Source organism: Triplophysa rosa, linkage group LG23 (genome assembly GCF_024868665.1).
Source record: "Triplophysa rosa linkage group LG23, Trosa_1v2, whole genome shotgun sequence".
In the NCBI taxonomy this organism is placed as follows: domain Eukaryota; kingdom Metazoa; phylum Chordata; class Actinopteri; order Cypriniformes; family Nemacheilidae; genus Triplophysa; species Triplophysa rosa.
This window is the reverse complement of record NC_079912.1, coordinates 11,418,464-11,440,777: the sequence shown is the minus strand read 5'-3', so window position 1 is coordinate 11,440,777 and position 22,314 is coordinate 11,418,464. Positions and strand designations below refer to the sequence as shown.

Sequence of the window (22,314 nt, the reverse complement as noted above, 5' to 3'; positions counted from 1 at the left end):
ACCAATGGTTGAGTTCGTCCATATTTTACCCACCCAGCAGTTGGAAACATTTGTTCTTTTAGACGTTTTTAGAGTAAAGTACAGTAGTGCATTAATCCTCCTGAACGCTCGGCTTTAATATTAAACTTGAATGACCTCTAAATGACACTGTGAACATGCTTTTTTCAGACCAGCTATATAACTTCTCTTAGAACTCTGCAACGATGTCATGGTCGGAGTCCCCTGCTGACTACACTGACTAATCCCCACCCCCCACATCTCGTGAGTCATCCGGAATCTGCAAACAAACAAACAAACCAAAATCCCAGTATAGCAGCCTAAAAACTACAACGGCAGGTCGGTCTCTCCCTGGGACGGTTCAAGTTAGTCTTTCCTCAAAGCACTAAATCATCCTGTCCAAAACCCACCCTGAAAAGAAGCAACAATAACTTCAAATGTGTTTTTCTTCTTCCAAAGGCAAATATCATAATTAAAGACGATGGTAGTAAAACGACAAAAGGGAAAGAATGTACATTTAACTCTTTTATTAAAGACTCTCTCTTGTACAAGATAAAGTGAACTCTCTCAGCTTGAAACACATTAGCTACCGCATCTGGGGGAACAGGGCGTTTTAATGGACCCTCTGGTTGTAAAGTAACTCATGCGGAACGAGTTTTTAATGTTTGATATGTATGTAATATAATATTAGTTCACTTACGATGAAGCAGGAGTGGCTCTTTCTATGTGAATCTGCATGAAATCGGTGTCTGGGCTCGAGCAGTAAATCACTCTAGTGCTGTTTGTCCAAGCATTACTGTATCGTGAGCTCAAAGAGACTGATGTCTCAATTCTTACATTTTTTTATTCTTTGATTTAAAGAGTAGCTGAGGGACACAACAATATTGTGGCTGTAAATCTATGAAGAGTGTAAAATGTGGCAAAAGCTTTTGAAGCAAAAATGCTACAGAAGGTGACATGTGACACAGGAATTATGGATGAAAGTGTGTATAGATGTGTGTACCAAAGTAGATATTTTACAATAAAAAAGGGTGAAGTGCATTCATTCAAGCGCAGACATACTATATATACCCAAGAGAACAAAAGCTATTTTGTACGAGTGGGCACAGAGCTTAGGACAGTATTTGGTCTTCCAGTTACTGAAAAGTGGGAAAGATGCCTTGTTTTGTTACATTCCAGGGATGACAACCCTATCTGTTCCTCCTGGCTGCCTCCAAGTCCCCTGGAATATCGCTCAGATGCCATCTGAAAACTTAATTGACTGACTTGTATATTAAACAAGTGAACAGAACCGAGCACTTCTTGCATAAAGGCCTCTATTCCTCTGCCAGTCTCTCGTTACATCTTCATTTTGGCCACCCCATAAAATCAGGCTCATAAATATTTTTCATGTGTTATATAAACCAACTCAACTCCCAAATGTAAGTGGCCAAGCTGTGTATTTAGAAAAATATGCAGACTCTGAGGGAAACATTTGCGCGGAGTGCTGTTATTGGAAGCGTTTGGCTATGCTGCAAAGAAATATCACAGTTTGGTAAGGGATTTACCTTCAGCTATCCCCAAAAATAACACGAACCGACTGACAAACCTTTGGTGGCTATATGGTATCATTGTGGCTCTGAATCGAAAAAGTCCGCCTAAAGCAAAAGAATCAGAGGATTTTTAGGTGTTTTAATAAAGACTATCAGCAGACCCCAGCCTAATGTTACATTTACTTTACATGGATCATATTTTATGGCAGTGAGTCACTAAAATGAATGACTGAGGCAAGATCTGTCACTGCACGTTTCTTATATAGTATGAAATTTGACTAGACACAAGAACTCGGCTAAAGATAATCCAGAATTTCTTAAGATTTCCTAGCAAACTAAACACTCAGATGCAAGAGGAGAGCTTACACTGTATGTATATGCATTACATCAGTTGTAAAGCTTTGGTTTAACCAACAGTGGTACGCATGTCGTGTTGTCTGAGCATCCGTCATAACGAAAACTGCTGAATCGTAGACCACCAAACTACAGAAGAAGCCGCAAAAATATACATTTCCATCCAATAAACTATAAAAACGCTATGTGTGTTTGTAAAATGTTAATATAATGATGTTAGTGCATGCATCTGTAGATAAAAGTTACCTCGCCACAAAATAGCCATCGTTCCAAACACTTAATTTCAGAGGCATTTGATCACAGGGTCAAACACTCAATAAATAAAACCTCCATGGCAGAAAATTGCAGAGGCACCATTTCAATCACTTGCGCGCAAGGAAAAATATGTGTAACAGTTCACAAATCAGTTTTTATTAATTTAAACACAATCAAATAATAATGTCAAAAACATCTGTACACATCTTTTTTGCAGACACAACAAACTGCGTTTCACAATGAGGCCCACATATTGTAAATTATTTCCAGTTTGCATTATGATTGCAACATTAAAAAAAATCTCGCCGTGTTGAATCTACAAAACATTTCCCATGTCTACTGTTACCGTGATCTAGCAGCAAAATGTGATTCCCCGATATGGGGGGTGGCAGGGTTGGGGGTGCAATAAGAGGGGTGAAATTGTAAATGTGGTGAGAAAAAAAATAGGCTACAAAAGAAGACCTCACCTGCAGGAGCCAAGCAACATCATGTACTGGGAGGGAAAATTAAAAACAGATTGAGTTAGCTGGGGAAATTCACAGTCGATAGCACACGTATGTTCTCAACTCAATCGTGTGTGTGTGCGCATATGTGTGCCCGTGTGAGTGAGTAGTGGCTTGCTTTCTTAAAGTCCAGAGCTAGAGTTTCTCAGTCCACAGTCACCTAAGAACTATCAATATGCATATTGAAAATCCAACTACAGCGATTTTCAAGTAGACACATTTTAAAGTCAAAATAAAAAGACTACTTCATACAAAATACACTTGCTGTACAAGAGTTTCCGTTGTAGTGCTGGTACAAAAGATAATAAACCCTATTTTGAGCTTGTTTTGAATGCCTGGACGTTGGGGTTGAACATCCAGCTCCAAAGCAGTGGGAACACAGACATTTACACTCAGTTTGACATTCATAGGATTAAGTTCTTAACAAGTATTTATTAATAAGCTGCTTATGCAATCCGTGATGTTCTTCTTGGAGTTTCGCTCGAGATACCCTAGGGACTTAAATAATTCTTCCCAGACTGTGAACATTCTAGAAAACTGCCCTATATGACATCCCAACCAAAAAAAGTGTCACATTTCATTGTGGAGAAAAGTCTCGCCAACTTCGAAGAGCAGAAGCTTACAAAGAAAAAAACATCAATGAAGGAAATAAGAAATCATTGACACTTGACATCCATGCTTTTGGTCATGACAAAACAGTTATCACAAAAAAAATCCTTATCTACATTTATTTATTGAATGAAACCTTAAACACGTCAACACTTTGAGGGTTTGCGCAAGTTACTGCGCGCAAACGCCTTTACGTACTTCCATGAAAATAAAAACATTGCCACCTTTCCACAGCATGTACCTTAATCAATATAGGAAGGAATAGTCCAGTGATTACAAATTTACACGCAAAAAATGTCTTCTGTACACGATTGTCTTTGCAATGTAAATAACGCTTTGTTAAAATTTTCCTTAAATTACTAGAAAATCCATTTTTCCTCTTGAAGTGGAATCAAAGTACGCCGTGATGCGAAAAGGCACAAGTCACTCAAACAAAGCGCCTTTTTTAGGGCCAGTGCCACTCCACAAAGTTTCAGATCATAAATAAGAAGCGCAGGACATCCAGAGCAAAGGTTAACAAATCGGGGCTGGCGAACCGAGGAGGCCACGCCCTATTGTCTTTGTACCATTGGTTGAGATCGACGAAGGGGGAAACAAACGGGGAGGATGATTACACCAAGTTGCAGTGGGATCGGAGTCCTGCTATGTTCTGAAGGCGTCGGTAGCTCAGTTTCGTCACAGGTGTGAACCCTTGCCGAGTCCCCCGCACAGACAGGGCTGTAAAACATTTTGATGGCTTTCGAAAAAAAAAAGCCAATTCACAGTAACCAGGGCCAGCAGCTGCGGCGCCATAAATTCACTCTCCTCTGCTTCGAAAAAGGTTTAGGGTTAAGACGAATTGCGGCCATGTGTCAACACGCTGAGCGTGTCGCTCAGGTTTTGCTCTCTCTATGTGTGTGAAGGATTTTTTGGGGTCTGCTACTATTGGAACGCAGACACTTGGGCGACGCAGCCGGCTGGCGATGCTGATGATGGGTGTGGGTCTTCGGGGCCCGTGCGCAGCATGGAACACAACAGCGGGGCCGAAGAGCAAAAGGGTGATGCTACAAGTACTCCAGGTCCAGAGCGTGGTGCAGGGCCATGAGGTCAGAATGACTAGATATCCTCCAGAAAGGCATATTGTGCTGGGGAAACAGAAAGAAAGAGTGTTTGAAGGTGAAGAGAAATGGAAAAGAAAGAAAACAAAGCCTCCAGTGAACACTTGACTTGGAAAAACAATCACGCCTAGCACATGAGTGTCTAAACATCCTCGATGACCCATAACTTCACGCGAGGAACTTTAAAGGAGGAACGATTTCCAAAGCAGAATCACTGAAGCAGCACCAAAACATTGAGATCACTGAGTATTTAATAAAAATAAGGATTAACCTGACAAAAGTTTAGATTTTATTAGATTTATGCAATTGGCAGATGCTTTTATAAAGTGACTTATGGTGCATTTTAAGGGATAGTTCACCCAAAAATGAACATTCTGTCATCATTTACTCATCCTCTTGTCATTTCAAACCTGTATGGTTTTCTTTCTTCTGCAGAACACAAAAGAAGATATTTTGAAAAATGATGGTCACCGAACAACGGCGGTCCCCATTGACTTGCATTGGCTTTGTGTCCGTACAATAGAAGTGAATGGGTACCATTAGCAACATTGTTCAACATATCTTATTTGGTGTTCTGCAGAAGAAAGAAAGCCATACATGTTTGAAATGACAAGACGGTTAATAAACGATGACAGAATATTCATTTTTGGGTGAACTATCCCTTTAAGGTCAGATTTTATCAGCTATGTTTAAAAGCAACACTTTGTAGTTTTTCGACTTTAAAATAATGTCTCTAAAATTATTTCAGTGGTAGAACAACAGACGAATTCTTTTGCCGCTGCTACCTGAGCAGCCTCATGGCGGCTAAAACCACACTCTAAGTTCTGTGCTCGGGTCGGTACACACAGCCCCGCCCATCCCCTGCCTGCGGAAGAGTGCATTCACCGGTTCCATCAGCTTAGTTAACAAATTCACGTGTATTGCGCTGCCCACGGTGAAACTTATACAGCAACATTATTTACAACACTGGTAACAGATACAGTAATTGTGCTGGGGGAACTGTGAGCAAAAGTTCTATAGTGTTGCTTTAACAAAGAATCGAACCTACGACCTTGGCATTGCACCTTATTCAACTAGACAAAAAACGAGTTTAAATGGAAGTCCATAAGAAAAGCCAATCTGGTGAGTGTTTTGCTATTCCTCCATATACCATAAAAAGGCCAGATGGGAAATAACTGTTAAACACACTACATACAGCACCAAACGTAGCTGGAGACAACATTGCAAATGAGGCATTGTTCCTGGGAGAGGCCAGAGGGAAATATGATTCTTCCAGAATGAAAAAAGCTTGTCAGCTCCGAGTCTTCCACACACAAACCATTACAGAGTCTTATCAAAGGTGCACCGTCTCTCAGGCATATGTTCCGCTTAGAGAAGCCTGCAGTGACCCTTAAAAGACTCTTTTCTTTTCTTTTGTTTTGTAAATTGTCTTTGCTTTTAACTTTAAAAGCCAGAGATGTTATCTCCCCCTGCCTCGCTCGAGTTATTAACTGGAATTGTTTCTGGGATACTTTCAAGACGACGTTGAAAAACCCCCGAAAGGTTTCGCACAAAGTCGCCCTTCAACATTTGTCTTGCATCTGACAAAACTGTGCTATTTTATTTGCAGCCAGGCTTTCTGCATTCTACCTTATATAGTGCCCGGGACTTATTAAAACCGTGGCAAAACACTACAGGCTTGGTCTTGGAGGAAATGGGGACTGACATTTAAAACTGAATAGCCGATTTGGCCTCTGTTAACTTCCTCTATTCACATTCCTTGCATGATTAATTGACAACATGGAACTAATCACTTGGCACAATATGATAAAGAATCACGTCAACACTGCTCGGCGGGCTGCCGCATGTGTTTGGAACCTGTCTGAACAACAAACCGGTTTTCTTTGATAATTAATTACATAATGAATAATTTCAGGTTTGTGGTTTATGGCTGAGGCGCTGGGTTTACGCGAAAACTTGGCAGGCGTTCTGAATACACAGGTCCTGTCAACAGGCTGCAGGTAACATAAATCTTCTGGTTTGAACAACAGGAGGCTGGAAAAACAACACTCAGGTGCTTGGCCACGTCCCACAATGCATCAAAAACCCGCTTGACAGTGCGAACGTCTCTGTTCTTTATTCTTCAGTGCTTGTCATTATCCTAAACGTATCTAACAATGATTTAAGCCTCTTAAACGCATGTTATATTTATGAACCCAACATGCCTGATCGGACTTGTCTAGCATTACACATGGAAGGGACGTGTAATTATGTCATCTCGTCCTTTTACATTCGAGCTGTCAGATGAATTGGGCCGATGACAACGTTAGACTCAATGGCGTTCTCAGGGAACGGGCTAAAGAAATTAAAGGTTTAAGAGAAAAACAAAACAGAACGTACCTTTTTCGACCCTTGTTCCTCCTCCACGCCGTCGCCCACCACCACATAAACAACTTTCCTCCCAAACCTCTGAATTACTCTCTCGAAGCAGCTCTCTTTTCCTGAGAAGAGAAACAGGTTTAACGCAAAGGAGCCTCGTCCAAGAGCCAGCCCATGTGAGGGCTCTTTAAATACGCAATAAGTTACACAAAATTACGCAGCGTAAACACTTTGCCTCGGCTCGGAGATGCGATAAGATCGATGCCCAGATAAAAGCAGTCTGAAAAGCATTAAGTGTGTCTTATTCCTCCCAGAATATGGGACAAATGGAGTTTAACAAGCTAAATCAGCCTCACATGCGAGCGGCGAGGGAGGCGCAGAACTAGCGGCTGCAGGACTCTGTGTGCGAGCGGCGGATCCGCTTGACAATGGCCTAGAAGTGAAGGTCGGTGTTTATTTTGCGTTGGAAAAGTGGAGGCAGAGCAGAAAAAAATGGCCGAGTGGAATGACATAAATTTGCAGAAGTGGTTTCATATGTAGACCTGAAAAGAAGAGGCCCGGTTTAGGCTGAGCTCCAAGAAAATAATCCCAGCCTGATTAGGCCTCTTCCTGAACATCAACCCTCTCATGTGTCCGCCACTTCTGCAGCCTAACCCAATCACACGGCATGTGTCTTGTGCTGTTTACACGTAATATCGCCGTAATTACGGTCCGCATGAAGAGTCCACTCTTACACAGGTAGCTAAAACTGCGGTCGACCTCAAAATAAAGCGTACCTATTTTTGTGGCGCTGTAGATGTTTTCGATTGGAAACACGACCCCCAGTCCGTAGAGGAGAACCTTTGCGAGCGCAGGTATGAGCTGTGTTGTGGTCACCAAGATGTTTACGCAGTTTGACCTGTGATGGAAAGGCAAATGATGTCAAAAAAGTGCAGGAAGTACATCGTATTTGTCACCCATAATGCACTGGGCAGCCTTGTAGTTACCCGAAAATGAAAATTCTTTCATTATTTATTCACCCTTATGTCATCCCTAACCTGTATGACTTTCTTTCTTCTGCAGAACACAAAAGAAGATATTTTGACGAATGTTGGAAACCAAAGAGCATTGGGCCACATTGACTTCAACACAGAAGTCAATTTTCAATATACAGTCAAAACACAGGTTTTGAAAAACATGACGTGCATAAATGAAGACAAACTTTGTATTTTTAGCTCTTTAATTATGGAAAATGAGCGCTCTAAACCAAAACCAGATAAGGTTCTGAGGTACTGGGGTCTCTACCATCCGTACTATCCAGACCTCCTGTTGATTTATATATAACAGAGATGGGCTCTATATAATTTGCATACCTTGAGTGAATTAATGTTAGTGCTTTCAGTGCCAGTGTTAACCAGGAGTCCGTCAGGGCTTCAATTTCTGCTCGCAATTGCAACCAGGCTTCCCTTTTGGCCGGGCCAAGCAGACCTGAAATGAACAGAAACATTGTTTGAGTTGGACCGTCCTGCGAATACTTTGAGAAATTTCGAAATGTACTCTAACCAAGTGGCTCAGCACAAGGGGTTATTTGAAAAAGCGCTTTTTGTCGACACCCCATCCCCTTCCCCAGCAATTTCAGCAAAGCGGTTTAATGGGGGATTACCTCCGACGTTATTTTTATAGGTGGTGTAAATTTCTTTTACTCGTCTGTAGCGGAACGCCAGCTTTCTCATCCAGTCCACGCCTCCTCGTACGCCAGTGGCCAGACACAGGTTGGCACTCGTAGCAGCAGCGTGGAATCCGTCCGTGCTAAAATTATACGTACTGAACAGAAATGAGAGGATGCGTGTTAGCCCGCTGCTTGGATGAATCAAAGCCAGTTTTGAGAGAAGCTACGCCAACCGTACCTCAGATCTTGGCCGTTGTCGTCCGACGACACGTCGTCGATATGGACCTGATCACACTCCTGCAGAAAGAAAAACAACGGACGGTCAGCCAGTCTGAATTAAAATACGCCGATTTGATAAATGGTTTTCATGTGCAAAATTGGGTGCGATTTGGCAGCTCGAGTCTACCGAGCGAATAATGTCAACAACTGTGGAATTCCCATTTGAAGCCTAAGCCCTGTTCCGAAAGCTCAAATCAGGCCTCAACCACTTCCAGCCCGAACCCCCCACCTGCTAAATCTTAATAAAAATAAACACCATCATCAGGGGACCGGGGCCCAACCCATTTGGCCTCAACCGCTAGGGGGATCTCTTGATATACACACATTTGCCAGTGCGTAAAATCAATCAGGACTGGATCAGCGTGTCGCCGTGTACTCCGGAAAGGTCCATCCTCTCCGTGTAAGGTTCACGGACTTGTGCCTCAACAAAGAGATAGCTGTGGGATAACAGAAGCGTCCGAGCCCCCTTCAGGATCTCCACTTCTTGGAGAGGTTGGACGATTCTACAGCTCGGAGCTGATTCAGCCAGTGCGCACAGTAACACGAACCAGACTTTCTGGTAAATGTAACGTACTAGAAAAATTGAACCTGATGCTAACCGCCAATGAAATTATGACCTCTGATTGCTGCCGAGCCACACACCAACACAGCCTGAGGCCAGCTTTTTGGAGAAAGCAGACTGAAAATCTGTTATTAGTTTTCCATTTATAGTCGACGTCCCCCCCTCCCGCTGCAAGAGCCATGGATGTTAGCGAGCTGCGCCTGAGCATTCAAATCAAACAAATCTCACATGGAAAAACAGAGGTGGTGGCTTGGGCATTTTTAAATCGGTCTAAACATAGTTATACAGTAGGTATACAGTATATACAGTACACTACTGGTATCAAATATAGCATTTGCTCTTGTATTTCATTGATAATTCAATTACTCCCTAAAGCAAGCACAAAGAGATTCTTTCGTTAAACTAGGAGTCAAGTTTTCAATCTAACACTTAGAAGTCCAGGTGGCGTTTTCCCACAACTTTAAGCCTTTTAATTAAGTTTCAATGGGCTGCTAAGACACCAAAAACACAAAAACAACTTCCTTGTTTTAACTCGATCTGAACCTGGCCAAATGCTGACGTTATTGCATTCCTGTCTAATGCTACAGCAGGGCAGGGGTAAGCGCTTCAGACCGTAAACCTTTTTATTTTACTGGTTCCCCTCTGAACAAATTTTTCATCTCTCTGGATTTGTGGGGAGAGGGAGGGAAGAGCGACGTGAAGAGAAACTCAAACCAGCTGTTCTTTAACAGAATTAAAATCTTGACCCTCAACCTCTGCTCTAATGCAGCCATTCTCTCGCCAAGCCTCTCCCAGCAAGCTTCGAGATCCAAAGAGGAAAAGACTTTGACCCGGTGCCCTGCTCCTCCTCTCCGGGGCTCCGCAGGCTCAGATAAGGGGGAAGGGGATGGCGGGATGGGGGGGTGTGAGGGGTTTGGGGTGACCTCACATGGAGAACTTGGAGTGTTGTGGGTCCAAGAGATGGACGGCCAATTGGGGAGAGAGCTCAGGAACACCTTGAGCTATTTGTGTAATGTGTTTTTAGATAGTCAGCAGTGGACGTTTAATACTTGTGAAGTACAAATGAGTTTTTCTTAAAAGAACCTTTGAACAGGATAAAATCGTTACAGAAAAATGGGGGCTTCCTTGTAAGGTTTAACTCTGGTTCACTCAAAGACTTGTATTTTTCTTTGTCAGGTATTAATCACGATGATGACAAAATGCTCATAAAGTCTAATAAAATTCATGAAACCTATGCAAAATATCGAAACTATTCTTGCATCGTTATTTATTCACCTCATTTTGATCAAAACCTGTAAACGACACTTTCTTCTGCGAAACACAAAAGAAGATATTTTGAAAAATGTCTCAGGGGTTTTGTGTCCATAGAACGGAAGTCAATGGGGCCAATGCTGTTTGCTACCAACATTCTTCAAAATATATTTTTTGTGTTCTGCAGAAAAAAGAAAGGCATACAGGTTTGGCATGACACGATGTTGAGTAAATGACTGAGAAAACAGAATTTTCAACTTCTGGTGAATTATAGCTTTAAGTGTATTGTTCGAGTCTCTTAAAGTTAGCACTTCTCATTGTCGGTATCACCGCATGTTTACATTGCCTTTTAATTCTGTGGTTATTACGATACCTAATTAACATTTCACAGGCTCCCGGACCTCCAGGATGAAAGTTAGGGCAGAGAAAAAATGCACAACCTCCAGCAATTACTGCACACAGCTGGAGCCCACATAAACCACTTGACTGCCACTCTGGTAGCTGCACCCGGACCCTAATGGAACCGAGCTGTCCTAATGTCTTACAGTAACTCACGAGACTCATTAGGACAGCTTCTTAAGCACTCGTAAACACCGTTAAGCCTAATGACCGAGGATGGGCCAGCTTTAAGTGCTTAAGTACAGCATGTGGTTGATCTTTAAGGGTGGCTTTAAGAAGGTATCTTTCTTTTGAAAGGATGCGACACTATAAATGTTACAAGAGGCAAGTAGGTTAAATGAGGGCTGTGAATTCAAGGGAGTGAGTGGAAACCGTGTACGTTGGTGTAAAAAGGTTTGTCCTTGTTTCGTCGTAGTTGTGGTTCTTACAAAACCTACAATCACTCCTAACTGAGTCCAGATGTTCCTACTGTAGGCTGTGTAAAGATCCTCCTCTGCGAATCATACGCAATTACGTCTTACACAAACACTTTGTCTCGCTGTTTAATCGTAGTCATTTCACATGCTCATCAAACCGTCTGAACAAAAAAAATGACAAATAATATCCATAAAGAGCTACTGTGGGAAACTCCAAGAGGGGCCTTACAAACTACAAAACAAACACGTTCGAATCAGCTTTCATTCTCTCGCTCTCATTTTCCTTTCAGTTCCGTCCTGGACTATCCAGGCCTGGAGAAACCTTTTCATTTATGCGAGCTATCAGAGCCTCCTTTGTTCCCGGGCATCTGTCATTAAGCAATCAGGCCGGACCGCTTGATTCTTCCTGTTGGCCAGAGGAAGGGCTTTGCTGCCGACTGCTCAGGAGCGAGCTGCACAACGTCAAAGAGAAAATGATTATTTAAAACTACAAACCTCACTTTCCCTTTCGTTCCTGCTGTTGAAGCTGGAAACATCCGTATTGCATTACTCTTCCTGGCTACCTCTGCTTCTGCTCTTTTTTCCTAGTAGCACAGGAGGTAATGGGCTTTTTCCTCTGGCCAGATTTTAAACTCCCGACTCTCTACGCAGGTGAGCAGCACAGGTAACAAAGGCACAGTGTGAGTGATTACAGCCATCATCACAACATTCCTCCAAGCCTACAAGCTAAGTCCATGTGAAAAGTCCCAATCCATGGTTCGCAGGTTCTCAATGCTGCCACTCCATTGGCAGGGTCTGTCATCCCCCCGTCTGTGAGGGGGGTTCATGACCCCCGGTGTTTCCCCCCTCCTTCACTTTCCCACCACGGTTGGCCCGCGCAAGAGTGAGAGAGGTAGAGAGAGATAGGGAGGGTGCAGCTTACCTGTGTGTCGGACACAGGATATGGAGAACAAAGAAAGTTCTTCAGACCCACTTCATACCAATCCACAGTTTGTGCTTGAACAGTCATGGAATTCAAACACCCGAGTGAAACAAAGCTCTCTGGAAACAGAGGTTTCCTAAAATGGAGGCTTTTTACACTCTCGGAGAGAGAAAGGTACAGTCAAATAAAGTTGGAGAGAAAAATCTTGGAACGCTATTTTGGTCTCAAAGTTATACAATGCACTGCAAAAACACTACAAGAATCAAAAACCCTCTTGTAAAGATATCTAGTCATTGGCTACTCGATAGACACGTACAAATGCCAAGTGTTCCACTGCACATTATCGCATTTCTAACTTTTACAGACTATATATCCGACTTGTAGGTGCGTTGCCAGTTAAAACAAAAGTCAGTCCAAACATGAAGACAAGCAAAAACTTGCTCTTATTAACCCTCTGACAACATGAGGGTTCAACATATCAAATGAAAGTTTTTTTTTTAAGTTAAGTTTTTTTAGGACTTTTTGTGAATTACAGATGATTCCAAACAGCCTTGAAACACTCGAGAGTTCGCATCTGAATTTATTTAAAAGGATGAGAGAACTGATTGTAAACATCATTTGTCATCACAATGTTTCTAACACTACATTTTCCACAGACGCACAACCCCTATTGCTTTAAGACCCCTGTACTGTGGGTTACTGTGGGTAAAAGGGGCCAGATGCTGAGAGAAGATAGACAGGGCAACTTTAAAAGCTCTACATTCTCTTTTTAGTCATTCCAAAACACATCACGGCCCCTGCCTCGGGGACATGCTGAGCTCTGACAGCCAACAGATACTACCTGCGTCTAGACAAAAAAACACATTCAGTCCGCAGAGTCAAATCCTGTTCCCGAACACACAACACGCGTAGGGAAAGTTATGATAATGACTTATTTCACTTTCAAAAGAGTCACTCCTCTACTTTGGTTTGCTCCAGAGAGCTCTAGGAATTTTGATGGAACTTTTGCTTGTGGTATTGGCCAGAAAAATGTGTAGGTTATTTCAAATAAAAACACTTTTTGTCTTTTTAATTGCATAATTTTATCTCATATTACCACACATGAACCTAACACTGCCCAATCGCTCACTGTAAAATGATAAGCGAAGCCTCTCTATCCCATGGTGCTAAAAACGACCCAGAGTCCTTCGCAATGTCACCGGGTTGGCTCAGGTATGCATCAGCAGAGGTACAGCGTGGCTAATTGAAACCGTTCCCACCTCAGAGCGAGGCAGAGCGCAGAGCCAGGGAGAAGAACTCTGTCCTTCACACAGCGCTGCGTTGTTTTCTCTCCCGGCGAGCCGTGGCCTTTTCCCGCTGAGAGGGAGCACGGCCGATCCTCCAGAGACGCACATTCCCACACACCAGCCCGCACTCCACCTCTTACCCAACACACAAGAATGCTTTCATCCCTGTGATGTCCCTACACTCAGGTACTGAACACAAAATATCACACAAGATAGAGGTGACGGCATACAAGAGTTATTGCACAACAGGTTATTATGGTATAACCAAAGAGATTCAGGCCAAAAGAGTCAAACGTCTGTACTCATGTGCACCTTTTTTATTTGTTGTTAAATTAGGTTTTAAAAAGGAGTTTTATTATTGATAAATACATTTTGGAACGTTTGTACAGAAACACTATTCCTACAGTATTTAAAATTCACAAATTTGACAAATGTAACTTTAGCTAAGCTTCCTTTTTAAGAAAAAAGGATTAAATCAATCATTCTAACACTTAATTAATGTTATTCTATTCAATTTATTGTTATAGCATACAATGCAACAAAATGTGTTGTATTCCTCAACTGTTAGTCGCTTTGGGAAAAAAGTCTGCTAAATGAATTAATGTAAATGTAAATAAACAACATACAATAAACAATAAAAAATGTAATTATATATTAGTTATTGATTTACATTTACCATTAGACACGATATTACGTAGTATATAATTTGTCAAGTGTCCTGACAACAAAACAGGCCAGCCCTATACATTTTTATAATGAATTATTATTTAGAAATCACAATAAGATATTTAATATAAATAAAATAAATATAAAAAAATTACATCTTTTTTGTTAGTAGCTAAAATTTCTACAGACCTGCAACCTATCAATATATTCTGTGGTTCCAGAAAATAACCGCTAAAATCCTCTCATGAAGCAATCTGAATCAATATACTGCGATCAATACAAGGATCATATTGCTGACAAGCATGAAATATATTCTGCCATTGTACAATATCAATAATTAAGTGAGCCCAAAAAACAAGACTGTCTCTTTTTCCCAAAGATCTCTGCCACTTTGTTTCTCATGTTCAGTGCTCTCGATCTTTTGTGCTGGGTCAGAGCGACGTGTGTGTGTGTGTGTTGTATATGACTTCTTTTCATTCCTCTTCAGTTGTCATCAGCACTGATTAAACTAATCACGCACAAGAAAGCAGGCAACAAACAAATAACACAAGCCATCGACTGCGCAGAATGGTGTAACATGACACAAGGCAACATGACCCCGCGCATTGCCAAGACAGAGCAAGGCTTTAATCAGACAGGATGTGACCACGAGAAAACGTATCCTCCGTGCGGATCACAAAACCAAACCAAAATTTATTAGCAACTTTTATTCCTGAAAATGAGCATTGCAGTGTGGCACAAACCAAAGGCTAAAGAAAGCAAATGAAAGGCCGTCGTAAAAAAAAAACACCCAGGGTGTCAATCAGGCTGATGGTGTGTTTAAGGACTACTGTCTGTCATTTGCACACTTGTGTACAAGTTACGCAGACGACAGCCTGGTGTTACGAACAACATCAGGCATTTGTATGCGCAAAGCCGTGGGGGAAATCCCTCTAAGACTTCGACCAAATTGCATTGAGCGTATGCATTTCTTCAAGGCCAGGAATATATCTGCTGTGGTATTATTTACAGTTCAGAATTTTTCCTTCAATTTTGTCTTCATCCCGTTTGAATGCACTACAAAACATCCAGTTGCGGTCTGAAGTACAAAAAGAGAAGTATTGTGCCATTGCATGCGACTGTAGTTTTAAGAGAAGGTCCTAAGCTTTAAAGTGTCAAAACGAAATGTAATAATTCCGTTGCTGAGATATAGCAGACGGGAAAAACTTGCATTGCACAATCCAATCATTTTACAAGATGCCAGAACTGCCAATTCATACGCGAGCAGTTTAAACACATGAAACGAAATCAAAATACGGGACAGATGTTGTGAAAAAGCCACATATAAGCTTTGTCACAAAACTGTCATTTATTTCCAAAAAGGCACACTTATTACAGAAAGTGCGGCGCGCGATTTGACGCGGCCGAACATAAGGAAATATTTAACAGGCAATTAACTTTGATCAAGATGAGTACGATTGGAATCTCGCCGTCACTCTTGTGTCTCGGGCAGCACAAACATTTGCTTTCTCCCTGGTTCTCGTGGCAGTAAACGCAGAGCGGGGACGCTGACTAATGAAACCTGGCAGACTTGCAACACTTCTCCTCACACTTAAGTATCAAACAAAACATTTCCTCCACGGCAGGGTCAACCACGAGCAGGACACAGAGGAAAACCATTGGATCAGCAGAGTCGGGTTCTGGGGAAGAGGGAGGGCGGCTCGCCAGCGGAGTCAAGGCCGGGGCGGGTTCAGCTGGCTCAGGTTGGGCAAGTGTACTTACTCACCCTCATGTTGTATTAATAAACCAATATTTCTTTTATTCTGAAGACAGCTTAGGTCTTTCCTTGCAAAAAATGGGGGAGTAAAGCTTTAAAGCCTTACAAAAGACCAAACATTTTTTTCATTTTTTATTAATAATCTCCACTTTCAATGAGATGTTAACGGTCGAGTTTGGCAGAATCAGACGTATATTTATATCACATCAGAAGACTTATATGCATTTACTATATACAGAAGACTATACATATACTTTTTGAACAACACAAGGGTAAACAATGTTTTTTTGGAGTGAACTGTCTCTTTAAGGGTTGCAAATTTACCACAGTTGCTGAAATGTCAAATACTCTGAATAATGTTCTACAGTAGCTTAAGCAACACCCGATCGGGTCCAACTGAACCTGACTGCTATGAACACATGGAGCACTGCCAATCATGGACGTCACCCCACCGGTCTCATTTTCACCCCTCACGTAGGGGGCAGAAAGACACCTAGATACCCTCTCAATAACTGCCCCTGGGGGCAGATTTTACACTGATCCAACATGAATCAGGCGGTGCGGGCCGTGGAGCAGTTTTCAGACCGTGACTGCGGCCAGGCGGACAGAGACACCGAGTACACAGCATGACACGCAGACAGTCAGAGCCCGTACAGAAATATTAGAAGCTGACAAATTGGCCCGGGCGGCGGGGAAAGGTGGGGGAGGGGGGCGGCGATGGGCACAGACCAGGGAGACTGACAGCGCATGTAAAATTCATAGTGTCCCATGGGCTCGGAGGTAATACTTCGCCACTGAGGGACGTTAGCGAGAAATAGGCACCCCGCTATTAAATGGTTGTTGATGCTTTGGCTTAAAGTTTAATGGACTGCTCTTTTGCTCGTAATGTAATGTATACACTCCGTTTTGACTTATCCTTTGGGGCTGGGTTTTAAATATTGCTGCTAAGAAAGCGGGCTGGAGAAGTAATCACAGTATTAGAAAATGTTGCAGTGGGCTTCACAGGGGGCGAAGCCTGCGACAGTAAGCGCAGAAAACGCAGAGACGAAACGTGCTGGACTTACTTCTAAGTCGTTGAAGAAGAAATGCGTGTCGGCCAAGTTGAAGATCATCTCTTCCATTCGCAGTCCCAATGAAACAGACGTTGGTGGATCCTGAAAAAAAAAAACATACAGAATAACATATTTTTCGTTTAGTACAAAAATGAAGATTATGTAGGGCACTCTACCGTAATGTTAGATCATCTTAAATCACCCCTTGTGTGTTTATTCATTATTATTAGGTTTTTTTATATTTGTGTGGCATTGAATTACAGAAAGGTGCTACAAAGGGTTCTGCACAGAAATGCCATAGAAGAACAATTTACCCAAAGGTTCTTATAAGATCCAATTCTTTCTTAAGAAAAGAGATGTGAAAAGGTTATTTAGGTTCTTTCAGACAAAAATGGTTCCTCTATGGTATCGTAACCTTTGTGAGTGAAAGCCGAATGATGAGCAACAATATGCTATAGACATTAAAATATTAAAGATGTACCGATATATCGGCCAATAATCGGTATTGGTCGATAAAAGCAGTTTTTTACATTATCGGCTATCGGACGATAGTTCAAAAACAGCCAATGATCAGGGCTGATATATCCTGTCAATCAAAATACAGGAAAATGCAGTGAATTTGTGCTGTGTATATTAAAAAATGTTTAGAAACATCACCAGTTTAATGCTCAATTTTAATAACCATTATATGAATAAATAACATTCAGAAAGTTAAGAAATAGTAATTTAATCTTCAGAATCGGTATCAGAATTGGTATCGGCAGATATTACTCTGAATCGGCTATCTGTATCGGTGGAGAAATTTAGTATCGGTGCATATAAAATACGCATTAGAATAACATAAAAACTCAAATTTACTTGCAGGGCTCCATTATAAATAGTTAAAAAGCACTCTGTAAAAGGAGGCTGAGCTTAATTTAGCTATTAAAACTCATCTTAGACGTGCTGAAAGGAACTTGAGGTCAAAGCGCCATCATAAATATACAGTAGCTGTCTATACACCTCCGACTCTAGATCATCTTTCCACACATTACTACTGATGCATCTCACCCCACTCCCCCTTCCACAATCTGATCTCATGTCAGATAAAGTATTTTTCCAACTATTTGTAAAAGGTTCAAGGTGGGAATTTAATAGAAACGGGAAGATGCGCATTTTTCCTTCGCAAAACTGCTTTACCGAGTAATGTATGAACCTGTGCATTGGCAGTAATCAAAATGGATTACTCACTCCAAATATAATGGACTCTTCTCTTTTTTAATGTATTCTGTTTCCACAGTAATGTAATACCAGCAGTAATGGTCATCTCAGTGGCTGTGTTAGAGTTGATACTGTGCGTAGATGGAAGTGACTGCTACGTATACTGTATTAAAGGAACAGTTTACCCCAAAAATAAAAAATTCTGTCATCATTTACTCACCCTCAAGTTGTTCCAAAACGGTATCAGTGTCTTTGTTCTGATAAACACAGAAAGATATTTGAAAGAATGCGTGTAACCAAACAGTTCCTGGCCAGCATTGACTATCATAGTAGGAAAATCTGCTTTATAAATATTTTTGTTCTGTTGAAGAAAAAAGAAGATATTTTGAAGAATGTAGGAAAGCAAACCGTTCTGGGGCACTTTTGACTACCATTATCCTTTTTCCTACTATGGTGGTCAATGGTGTCCTAGAACTGTTTGGTTACAAGCATATACAGATTTGAAACAACTCGAGGGTGAGTAAATAATGATAGCATTTTTGGTGAACTGTCCTTTTAAGCTTCTTTAAAAACAAAAAAATCAAAACAGATTAACAAAGTGAACCTCTGCGCACATTTATGAATCTGTTAAAGTACGTTGAATATTACAAAACGTTAAATAGAGCTTGATCACAAAGCAGTGCATATGAAGTGTTTGGTTCCAAAATGAGATAACTCCGTTTTTAAAAAATGAATATCAATCAAACTGCAGTTGGTTCGTTTTTTAGCCATAATAACTAAAAAAAAACACAGATAACTAACACAATAAAACACAAAATTTAAATAAGGAGTTATCTCATTTTGGAACCAAACTCTTCATATGGAGTAAATAAATCCAGTAGCGTAAAGACGAAGTAACCCTATAATACAAGCTAAAAGCGACCACAAGGCTTATTAAATGAGCGTTTATGCATTAGTCAAGCATTCGGTTTAAAATCATCTTCGTAATCTTCATTCCACATGGGCTTATGTCTCTATCAGTGGCCGCTCTCTGGTTCTTCATTAAGAGGATAGAGCAAGTGTGTGAAGGGGACAGGACAGCAGAGATGAAATGAAGGAGGGGATTTATTTCGGTGTCTGTGCGGCTGTGCTGAGTCAGAAAGCTGTGCCGCAGGGATTAAAGCTTAAACCCACCTGAAGAAACGGCTGAGCTTTTAACTGATTACATCCACGCTCACAATGAAAATGTTTTAACTGCGGACAGTGGGAGGGGAAACCACACAAGTAGAACAGAATGCCCAAGTCACTGATGATGGGTATTAACAGATGGTTCACACACTTTTGGATCTTGCATAACTTGGAAACCAACTTCTGTATATGGATTATTACTGTGTTGACAAAAGACAAATGTGAACTTGATTTCATAGAATGAAAGGTTGTGTAATGATCAACCTGTATTTACAAACAATGATCAAACTGATTGTTTGGTGAAACAAATGTCTGCATAATATAATGTCGACAAACCTGAATTATTCAAAACTATTTTTAATTTTATGCAATAAAACGGCATGCATAAGAACTAATAGACAATATCGTTAAACACACTTTTAGATATCGAACCTAATATAGTTCATTGCTTTGTATAGCACTATGGGTGGTAATGCTTAAAGCAAACAACACGTTTGAATATTCCTCCCCTCCCGTCTATTTCGAGCCTGCCACTCAGTCAGCTTAATATAAACACCTGCGTGTGTATCTGACAGTTAATAAAAGCAGGTTTGGTGGTGAGAGGTATGCAAAGTGCACTTCTCTGGCCCGGCAGATCCTCTCCAATTAAATCTAAACAATCCATCAGCAAGAGAGTTAAGAATACAAGCGGGCCGGAGTGCCAGAGGGTCTTCTGCTGCCGTCGCCACCTGTCCCCACACATCAGCGTCGCGGCAAAGGGCGCCAGGTCCTCCCCTCTAAAATCCCCCTCACCCCGCGGCTCTCCCCTCCAGGCTGACGGCCACACAGCTGGCCCGAGCCATCAGCTTTATGGGAGAGAGCTACTCTGATGCCAATTAGGATAACTGATAACCACAGCGGTGAGCTCTCCGGCATAGCTCTATTTATAGGGCTCTTCCTCAACAGCATGCCTGGAGGAAATACATTTTGGTGAATGTGAGTGAGTTTCTCACTGTTTATGTTGAGGCTCATATCGGAGAAATGTGAAGCACCTTGGGTTTTAATGTAAGGGGGTTGAGATGAGTACGCTGATATGGTTTAAGAGAGCATTATGTGGTCTGTGATGTTGTGGATGGGATAAGTATATTTCGGGTAGGAGGGCAATGCGTAATCAGATTATGACAGCAAAGTGAGCAAGACAAAGACAGGAAGGAAGGAAAGAAAGAAAGAAAGAAAGAAAGAAAGAAAGAAAGAAAAAGAAAGAAAGAAAGAAAGAAAAGTGCAATGACTAAGATGAGTGTGTGTGTGTGTGTGGGAAGGGTAAACCCTACGGTATGGGGACAAAATGTCCCCACAAAGATGGCAATATCCAAAATCCTTGTCCTTGCGGGAACATTTTTTTGTCCCCATGAGGAAACAAGCTTATAAATCATACAGAATTAACTTTTTTGAAAATCTCAAAGAGCAGAAAGTTTTGTGTGATTGTTAGGTTTAGGGGTGGGTTAGGTGTAGGGAATATGATATACAGTTTGTACAGTATAAAAACCATTGCGTCTAAGCAATGTCCCCATAAAACATGGAAACCCAACATGTGTGTGTGTGTGTGTATGTGCGTGTGAGAGAGTGGACGCCAACACATCTCATTTCATGTTGAGGCACTAGTTTTGCTTCTTTACCCAGCATGCTCAGCCGAGATAAAGTAAATAAACAGTGCAGGGTCGAGGGCCAGCGCTCCCTCACCCTTAAAACAAAACAACACCCCCATCAAACACCCTGTCTAAGGAACAAAGAGAACAAACCAGCCGCCGGGCCCCGTTCCACTGACATACGAGCGCTGCTGTCATCTATACTCACCACAAAGAAAACCCTTCAAGAGCCAAAAAATGCCACTTCTGTGATTTATTTCCCTCAAACTAGGAAGCAGCTTTTTACATTCTTCTCAAAAAGAAAGTCTAACAACACGTGCATATTGAATTCAGACTACAGCTGCATTAAATGTGTGTGTGCGCGTATGGGAAAATAGAATAAGGTGAATTCAGTAAGCAGTCTCCCAAGTCAAATAAAGCTATGAGATCATTAAAAAGCCTGAGAATTGGAGATTGCCGTATTTCCCAAATTGTTTGTTTTTAAGGTTCAAATATAGCTATGACATTCCAATAAAATAACAAATACGGCACAGAAGTAAACTAGTTTTCATTACGTATTCACGACCCCATTGAACCTGCTAAATTTGGCGGTATTTGGTGGTAATGTCCATTTTTAATAACCTAACCGATATAATTCATATAAATAATCGTCTACAAATACAGATGTTTATCATCAAGCAATCTATTCTCGATATTCTATAACAATCTTACCTCTTTTAAATGGCAGTTAAAGCAAACACTTGCAAACTAACAATGCAAGATTTTTATAATACTGAAAACCCGTAGGAAGTGTCAATGGACATTCCCAGTGCAACTGGCTTGTAATCCTTGCCTGTTTCAGCCACATAACTCAGACAGCTGCGGGCCAAGCCAAATGCCTGCGAGGCCTCTTCCAACTTATTAAAAAAAGAAACAATTACCCGATCTCAGAGTTCCACGAAGCTGAACCGTAAACCCAAACAGTCCCTCTTTTCAGTGTGTTTTGTTAAACTCTGCGGCAATATTTGCCCGTGTCTGCTGCATCACTCACCCTTCCGAATCTGTTGGCGTAAGACCCAGTGAGCAAGGAATGGAAAACGATGATTGTTTCATCCAAATCCCAAATGAACACGCGCTGAGAAAAGAAAGGGCAAAATCAATGGCTCACTCAGCATGCAAGATGATCTGATTGTCAATAGAAAGGGTGCATAGATTCATGTGCCCTGGGATCTATACACGTTCACCGTTCATGGTCACCACAGCACCCCACAACTGCGGGAAGAGCCACCACCACACCATCCATCTCCTACCCCCGATGCATTAACACAATCAATACCAACAAACTAATTAACTAGATTTGTTAACATGCTATGATGTCAGCTTGCTAATGGGGGCAAAACC

At 41.5% G+C, this 22,314-nt stretch overlaps 1 protein-coding gene across 15 annotated transcripts in view; it reads right to left on the bottom strand.

Annotated features, from left to right (window-relative positions):
- Positions 1–2,280: 2,280 nt before the first annotated feature.
- Positions 2,281–22,314, bottom strand: part of eya1 (EYA transcriptional coactivator and phosphatase 1) — a 40,957-nt gene continuing 20,923 nt past the window's right edge. For all 15 annotated transcript variants that reach the window (XM_057323121.1, XM_057323122.1, XM_057323123.1 and 12 more), the window contains 8 exons: positions 21,965–22,048; positions 16,955–17,044; positions 8,592–8,650; positions 8,348–8,508; positions 8,058–8,172; positions 7,482–7,603; positions 6,727–6,827; positions 2,281–4,374 (listed from right to left, as the gene is read on the bottom strand). In XM_057323121.1, the coding sequence (XP_057179104.1) occupies positions 4,294–4,374; positions 6,727–6,827; positions 7,482–7,603; positions 8,058–8,172; positions 8,348–8,508; positions 8,592–8,650; positions 16,955–17,044; positions 21,965–22,048 (813 nt within the window). In that variant the 3' untranslated portion in view covers positions 2,281–4,293. The remainder of the gene's footprint in view (positions 4,375–6,726; positions 6,828–7,481; positions 7,604–8,057; positions 8,173–8,347; positions 8,509–8,591; positions 8,651–16,954; positions 17,045–21,964; positions 22,049–22,314) is intronic.